The 8,860-nt window shown below is 44.6% G+C and overlaps 1 protein-coding gene across 1 annotated transcript; it reads right to left on the bottom strand.

The window, feature by feature from the left end:
• Window positions 1-303: 303 nt before the first annotated feature.
• Window positions 304-3,348, bottom strand: dkk1b (dickkopf WNT signaling pathway inhibitor 1b). Its single transcript, XM_043712196.2, has 4 exons — window positions 2,985-3,348; window positions 1,982-2,132; window positions 1,103-1,249; window positions 304-996 (listed from the first exon to the last, which is right to left on the bottom strand). Exons 1-4 carry the CDS (start codon window positions 3,177-3,179, stop codon window positions 752-754), a joined length of 738 nt encoding a protein of 245 aa, XP_043568131.1. The 5' UTR covers window positions 3,180-3,348; the 3' UTR covers window positions 304-751.
• Between the last annotated feature and the right edge of the window lie 5,512 nt (window positions 3,349-8,860).

The raw sequence follows: 8,860 nt of genomic DNA, 5'->3' as shown, positions 1-8,860 counted from the left end.
TTAGGTCTTCAAGACTGATTCGCTGTTCAAGAAGGTCATGGCTGAACTCAACCTTGGATGCAACACCAACCCCCTTCCATGATCCTTGACTTCCTGGTCCTTAAAAAATCTACCTGAAAAAATTCCTTTAATAAGTTTATTTTATGGAGATCAACAAGTGCTTGGAATATTGTAACGTGGTAGGAGTGGCTTTGCAGAGTAAACTTTCACCCCCAATAAGTGTGTATCTTAAAATGATGCTCAGAACATCTGAATTATGATACCACCACAATTAACAATTATGGCTCCCAAATGAGACTGCAGTCACTGGTGACATTTTTATTTCAGTTAAAATATAGAAAATTTATATTACAAGACACTCATTAACAATAATATAGAACAATTTACAACACTGGCTGAACAGGGAGGAAGGCATTTCAGCATTTTCCACAATACTGGTCAGTCAAGTATTTACAGTGTAAGTGCCAGACTGAAACTTTTACAACACAGTAATTTACTGCAAGTATTACAGTCTACATAGTTCCTTAAAAGGGAACCAAGAAAAGCTCAATACACTTCGAATTCTGAAGGATGCCAGCATGCTTCCAGTCTAAAGCCCGCAAGAGGGGGCTCGGCTCGTTGGCTGATCATGAAACGAAGTCTTCACCATCCACCCCACACCTCCCCCACCTTCCCAACAAACCTCCCTCCCAAGCCCAATGCCTAAAGGTCTTGGGTCAGTCCTTTCACCATTGTTCACAGTGGTTCAGGGTCACTGGCAGGTGTGCAGCCTAGAGCTCTTGCCGTGATTCCCTCCTCTCTGTATCCGACATGAGAAACCCTGGGCGCAGTCACATCTCTGGAAGATCTCCAGGCCACGGGAGCCTTTGCGCTTGTGTTTGGTGCACACCTGACCTTCCCTCAGCACCGGTTTGCAGATCTTGGACCAGAAGTGTCGGGCACAGCATAGGCCTTGGTCACAGTCAGAGGATCTGAGGCAAACATCACCTTCTTGTCCTAAAATGGGAAAGGGGGAGATGAAGAGAGACACAGTGAGAAATTTTAAAGACTGAGGTGCAAAGCACAGATTTGGAACCTGTTTTGAGTTTGCCTGAGCCCCTACCTTTAACTGGATGGGACCGTGCTGGGAGAGTTGTCCTCCTCAGATGACTATCCAGGGTGGTTTGCTGCTCCTCATGGTTCCAACTATCCAGGATGCTCTCCTCAATTTCACCAGGAGTGTGTTCAACATCATTGGGCATGCACAGTCCTGCAAGACAATTCACACGTCAAACTCCAACTTCATTTGTTTCCTCCAAAGAGAAACATGTATCCGGCTCCCACTACTTCCATTGGCCCAAACATTCTGACAACTTACACCTGATGGCTATCAATTCCAATGGAGTTCAGATTAGCCAGTGAACTAAGTCAATTAGTTCCTGTGGCACAGTGAGTATGGGGCCCTGAGACCAAGCAAACTCAAACAGAGAAGATGGAGGAGGCGGCGAGGGGATTACTGCAGCGGGACCTAGGGTTAGCCTCTTGGCAACTTTCAAAGTCCATGATCTTACTTCACTCTAGGGAGACAGAACTGCTGCGACATGGTGTGGACAGAGAAGTTTCCTTGTCTTGCGCTTCCCCAAATTTCCAATTTGAAACATTTTGCCATCGGGCTGTGTACTTGACATGGAATGTGTATTGTAACGTGTTAACCTGTTGCAGCGGTATTGACAGGATATGTGCGGACAAGTTAAATTTTACTCAAGTTTCTGTAATATTCATGTTGAAACGTTTTAGATTTGTAACCATAAAATACGTTTTTTTTAAAAAAAACACAACATTGCGATTGAAAAGCTCCAAGTTTTTATAACTTTTTCTCTCTCCTTTAGTCTTTATCCAGTTCGATTAGATCCACAAGATGCCTCTTGCTCCAGCCTAGCCCAGCACAGAGCATCGTTTTGTCCTGTTCCCCCCCCCTCTCTCCCCGCACTATGAGACTCACCATTGCTGCAGCGAGTCCCCGGACAGCACATCGCATCTCGGAGACATCGTTTCCGTCGCCGGCGGCAGTTCAGACAATGTTGGGCAGCGGCTCGGGAAGAGGAACAGAACTGCTCGACAGCGCAGTCCCGGTCATCCAGACAACTGGAGATCTGCAAAAAGGGAGCAGAGTTTGGTTAGTCCCCGCCAAAACCGTGTGGCACAGCAGTACATCAGAGTACACAGGAGCAGACCCTGAAACATTGACACTCCTACAGATATACCCTGAGACGTTCAACACATACAGATATACCCTAAAACACTGATAGCCATTCAGACATCCCCTGAAACTTTGACACACATTCAGATATTATCCTGAACCATTGATAACCCTTCAGGTACACCTTGAGACTTTAACACGCATTCAGATATTCACACACACACACAAATACAGGTATACCCTGAAACTCCGACATACATACCCTGAAACAGTGGTATAAAGAAATATAGCCTGAAACAGTGAAGCATACGCATATATACTCCGCAACATTGGCACATACAAAACACCCTGAAACACTGGCACACAGGTATACCCCACAATCACACTGTCACACACAAATATACTCCGCAAATTTGACACGCACACACACACATGTACTCCGCAACACATATGCAGGGGGTAGACCCCGCGATACATTCACTAAAACATACCCAATCTCTAACGCACAAATACTGCAATAGTATAATTGCTGCAACAAAAGGTAGTGTCTCCAAAAAAAATACTTCGTCCAACCGAACGGAAATATTTTGGCAACAGACACTGTTGTGTTAGAAACACAGGTCTGAAACATTCAAAAAGTTGGTATAATATTTGACGGCAAAATCTTAAATAGAGAAAATTTCGTAATTCCAATGCAAATATTGACCATTCCAGATGAAACAATGTTTTTTTTTGTTTTGTCTGGGTGGCCAGCTGGGTTTTGGAGGGAAGGAGAGGATCAGGTGCTAGTGGGTTTGACACTGACCTGGAATTGCTCGACAGCGTGGTTCTTGTTGACACTGTGATGGACTACAACCTGGGGAGCCGCGCTGACTGGGTGGCTGGGACTCAATACCACACCACTGGCTGTCTTGATGGCATTCGAGTTGAAGGAGCTCACGGTGTTACAGAGGCAGAAGGTGAGCAGCAGCCTGCCAACTCTCACAGCTTCCAAATACATGATCAGCAGCACACTCCGCTCCAGGACACCGCCGGATGAACGCAGCGAGATGAACCAGCCACCAGAGATGCCTGACAGAAACCTTGGGAGCAGCGAAGTGATAAATCCTGCTGTCCAGGAACACGGAGATTTGCCTGCTGGTTAACTCACTGCCCTTGCAGAAACTTTTCCCGAGTGCAGCCGCTTCCTGAGCAGTTTTATAGCTGCTGATGGTGCCTATGTTCCCGCCCCCCTCTCTCTATGTGTAACATAGGACGGCCTGGGATTTCCACACATATGCTCGGAGAGTTTGCAAACCCACGTGTGTGTGTCTCTCTCTCTCACACACTACCCCCAACCCCTCCCCCATCCAAGGTATAATCAACACTCATTCCCATTAACTTCTTTCATCATTTCCCGAAAGATGCCACCACATTGAGGCTTGACGCCTTTCTGAAACCTCTCTCGATCTTTATCTCCCTCTCTCTAATCTGTCTATCGGAATCTCCCTGGTTTCCTCTATTCCCTCTGTATCCACCTCTCCCTTATTACCTCTCTTTCTCCAACTCCCTCTCTTTGTCTCTAACTTTTTAAGCCCCTTTTCTCAATTTCCCGCTCTCTGTCGCCATCTCCTTTTTCTCTACCTTCCCTCGATCTCCCCCTCCCTCTGCCCCCAAGTGTATCTCCTCTGTATCCATCTCTTTTTTTTGCTCCTCTGTCTCGTCCTCCTCTTGTTTTGCTCTCCCCTCTCTGCCTCTTTCACTCTCATTCTAGCTCGCTCTGCCTCCCCACTCGGTACCTTATTCTGTCTCTGGCTCTTTTCCTTACATCTGTCATTCCTATTCTTCACGATTCTATTCAGAGCTTCGCGACTCGATCACTAACGCTTGTCTCTCTCTGTCCTCTGTCTCTCTCTCTCCATGTTTTCTCTCTCTGTCACAGTGCTGCTGTGCTCGCTTTCTCTCTCTCTCTGATGTATTTTGCCCCCTCTCTGCCTTTCACCCACTGCCTGTTGGTCTTTCTATCCCCTCCTGTCTGCACATCCCCTCTCCCTGCTCCTCTAACTTGCATTGCGTGTCTTTTTAATGTCTTTTAAATGCTTGTGTCCAAATTGAATAAAATGAATGTGTGGGGATGGCGCATCAGGGGCGGAAAGGAAAGGCTTCTCGCTCTGAATTTCCTCTATTTGTAGAAATCATGGGCGTGGGACCCATCCTGTCGCAATATTCATCCTTTATCCGATGAGTTTCACGTCTGCTTTTTGTTTATTTTGGAGCCACGGAGAGCTTCAGGACCAACACACCCTGTCTGGTTGGGAAATAAAAGAATTGAATGCATTCAGATCATCTTCGCTCCATTTGCAGCATTTGATTGGAACGGGGCCCCAACTTTGAAATCCACTTGATGAAACAGACCAGGGAGATCAAAGAGCTTGTGGAGATTCCGGACAGGGAAGAGTTTACCCAGTGAATTATCATACAGCAAAACAAACACAGGGAGCTCAGCGCTGAATAATAAACAAGTTAAGCCGCTTTGTATGAACTGCTATTGTGGTCTTTGACTTGATGATAAAACTTAGCGTCGTTTCTCAAATTGTTGAAGAGGTGTCAGCTGATGCGATCTTTACAAAAAAAACATTAAACATGGAAATAACCGGGGGGAACACCTTGTGCACCTGTTCCTCTTTTGGCCGTGAGGTTTTGCTTTGGTTGATATCGCGAATAATGAGTTTGGAACCACAGACCTTTTTTCATGTGTGCGTGTTCTTTTTCTTCAAATTGCTGTAACAGAAGCTTTCTGGTTGCAATGCAACGGGGCTCTTTGAAACGGGAGGGAGAAGGCTACAGGTAAGTACAGCCCTCACTCTCAACAGGGTTTGAAGTGCACCAGCTGTGGTAATGCAAGAAACTCAGGAGCCAGTTTGCAAATGGCCAAGCTGCCAACAGCAAAGTTGTTATCACAGAGATGTTACTGCACAGAAGCAGACCATTTGCTCCAGCTGTATGACGTACTTGGGTACCATTCCCCTGCCTTCTCCCATAACCATACCATTATTGCTTAAGAGATAATCAATTCCATCTTGACTGTCTCAAATGAACCTGACTCCACTATTTATACTACTTATTGGGCAGATTCCAGTACTTAACTGTTTGCAGTGGGGTGAGTTCCTTCTCTCACCTTCAATTGCTCAGTAATGTAGAAAATAGGAGCGGGAGTAGACCAGTCAGCCCTTCAAGCCTGCTCCATCACTCAGTATGATCATGACTGATTATCCAACTCAGTTGCTTTCGTCCCATAATGTTTGGTCCCATTTAGCCCTCAGAATTATACTTCACTCCTTCTTCAAAACATTCAATGTTTTGGCCTCAACTGCTTCCTGTGGCAGAGGCTTGCCACTCTCTGGATGAAGATATTTCTCTTGATCTCAGTTCAACCAATCTCAGTTCATTCCCTCCACCACCAATGCTCAGTAGCAGCAGTGTGTACGGGAGAAATTCACCAAAGATCCTCAGTCCGCACCTTCTAAACCCATGAACACTGCCATCTCGAAGGACAAGGGCAGCAGACACATGAGAGCACCAACACCTGTACATTCCCCTCCAAGCATCTCACCATTCTGTCTTGGAAATATATTGCTGTACCTTCACTATCCGGAGATTCCCTCTTTGAAGGCATTGTCAATCTACCTACATGGAATGCAGCAGTTTGAGAGGGCAGCTCACCATTAACCTCTGAAAGGCAACCAGGGATGGGCAATAAATGCTGATCAGACATCACTCACGTCCCATGAATGAATAAATGAATAAAAATAAATTGGCCTGCCCCATATCTTTAGACCCCCTGTCATGGACTGCCCAGTCATAAGGAACATCCTATCTGCATTTGACCCATCTAGTCCTGCAAAACTTTTATAGGTTTCTGTGGGATCTCCTCTCATTCTTTTAAACTCTTCTGAATATTGTCCTAAATGATTCAACCTCTCTTCATACGTCAGCCTGCCATCCAAGCATCAATCCCCAATCACTCCCTCCAAAGTAAGAACTTCCTCATATAAAAGAGACCAAAAATGCACACAATCTTATCAAGGCCCTGTAAAACTGCAACAAGACATCCCTCCTCCTGTACTCGATTCCTCTCACAATGAAGGCCAACATATTATTTGTCTTCTTCACCACCTGCTACACTTGATTTTTTTTTGTCAGTTGTCTCGAATCTGTGTTCTCCTGTTCTCAGTCCTTCCATCAGTGGGAACAGATTTTGTCTATCCATTCTGTCCAGTCTCTTCATAATTATTCTGAGATCATTTGTCTTTTTTTGATCTTGATTGATAAACATTGATATGAATACTGGAGTTAACTTCCCTTGTGTTCTTCAAAGTACACACCTGGAACTTTTACATTGATCTGAGAGGGCAATGGGCAGCAGTCCCTCAGTACTGCACTGCAGCTTCAGCCTTGAATGCTGTGCTGAAATCCTGGAGCATGAAACTTGAAACATCAGCCCTCAGCCAATGGTTCATAGACAAACTGGTGAAGACACTTTTCATGCTCTGAATAAATGGACACAAGGAAACTGCAATAGCTACAGCGGTCACCACCAGAGGCCAGGATTGCAAACACAGACCAGGCATCTGACTCGCTAATCTATGTACTCATGTACCAATAGAAATGGCCAGAGCAACACATCAATGTTGCTTTACTCTCAATGACTGACAGAGATATCACTATCATAGCAACAGTGTAGAATGGGTGTGACTCTGACTCCTGCATTTTTTGGTGAGAAATAATTTTCGTTTGACAATTCCAAATTTAACAAGATTAAGTTAGGTGATCTGGTTGTTATGAATGGGTTGGACAAAAGGGGCAGATTCCATGCTATACATCTTTATGACTCTATGTATTTCTATTAGGAAATTGAGATTTGGGCAGCACGGTGTCTCAGTGGTTAGCACTGCTACATTCCAGCCTCAGGCAACTGTGTGTGTGGAGTCAGCACATTCTCCCAGTGTCTGTGTTGGTTTCGTCCGGGTGCTCAGTTTCCTCCCACTATCCAAAGATGTGCAGGTTAGGCGAATTGGCTATGTTAAATTGCCCATAGTGTTCAGGGATGTGTAGGTTAAGTGCATTCGTCAGGGGAAATGTCAAGTAGTAGGGTAGGGTATGGGTGGGTTACTCTTTGGAGAGTTGGTGTGGATTTTGTTGAGCCAAGTGGCCCGTTTCCACATAGTAGGGATTCTATGAGATATTGATTGGTTAGGAATGTGAATATGTTGAGAACAACATGATTACTTTTCATTGTAGGCCTGAAAAGCATTTTGGATGTTTGATATTGACACGAATCAGTGAAACTGGTAGGTAATATTGCATAACATTGAGAGTGATGTTAAAAGGATACAGGCAGCTCTGATTGTCCTTTCTTTGCGAACATGTTGCTGCAAATGATCATGACTGACACTTCAGCATGCATTGGCACAGTGGCTCAGTCAGGCACCCAGGTTCAATTCCAGCCTTGGGCTACCACCTGTGTGGAGTTTTCATGTTCTCCCTGTGTCTGTGTGGGTTTCTGCTCAGATGCTCTGCTTTCCTCCTGCAGTCCAAAATTTGGGCAGATTAGGTAGGTTGACCATGTTAAACTGTTCTGTAGTGTCCAGGGATATGCAGGCTAAGTGAGTCAGTCATTGTAAATGCTGGGTTACAGGGATGGAGTGGGAGTCTGGGTATGGTGGGTGCTCTTTGGAGTGTCAATGTAGACCTAATGGGCTGAATGACCCCTTTCTGCACTGTAGGGATTCCGTGATTTCACCAACATGGCTACGAGAGGATAATATATTCATGAGTAAATCATCATCATATTGTTTGATGAGTGTCTGTGAATGGATGAATCTTCCCTCATGTTGGGTATTTTGAAGAAAAACCAACCCGGACGGGAGCTGATGTGATCAAATCTGGACTGCCCAATGCTAAATCAAATCTGGCCATGCTTGCAACAGCCAACTTAAGTGCAATTAGAGGACACAAAACCCATTACTTTTGAGTAAGGTTGGTTAGTTGAGTTATGCTGAGTCAAGACACCCAGGCAATATTTTTGTTTTCCTTCCCATCTGAATTGGCAAATAGGAATTTGATCAATGTCAGATTTGGAGGCCATGATGAGGAGGTGCCGGGGTTGGACTGAGGTGGACAAAGTTAAAAATCACACAACACCAGGTTATAGTCCAACAGATTTATTTGGAAGGACAAGCTTTCAGAGCACTGCTCCCTCGTCAGGTACCTAATGTTGTGTGATATTTAACTTTTAGATTTGGAGGCAATAGCCCCTCTGGCAGTGCAGTACTCTCGTCCTAAGCACTGGATTGACAGTTTGAAAGAAATAATAAAAATCCAGATATCTTATCATCACATTATCAATTGTTTATATAAATTGGAGTTTTGGGCAAGTTACGTCAACTGTCATGTCCATCGAGCATTTGGGATGTCACCGTACTAAAGCATTTCAGAATTGAATTAAGAGCTGGACATAAATTCATTGAAGGATTTTGCAACATTTTCCCTCACCACCCATTCCCACTGTCACATCTTTGTAAAACATAAGATGCATCATAACATGAATGCAAAAACCTATGAAATGCTAACAGATCACATTAGTAATAGAACAAATTATATCATAGGATGTTATACTTAAATGAAATAGGTTTGCATTGG

The sequence above is a fragment of the Chiloscyllium plagiosum genome, unplaced genomic scaffold (assembly GCF_037043375.1).
Source record: "Chiloscyllium plagiosum isolate Xiang-an unplaced genomic scaffold, Cpla_swu_hap1 HiC_scaffold_22, whole genome shotgun sequence".
NCBI classification, from domain to species: Eukaryota; Metazoa; Chordata; class Chondrichthyes; order Orectolobiformes; family Hemiscylliidae; genus Chiloscyllium; species Chiloscyllium plagiosum.
This window is presented reverse-complemented; position numbering and strand designations above follow the sequence as displayed.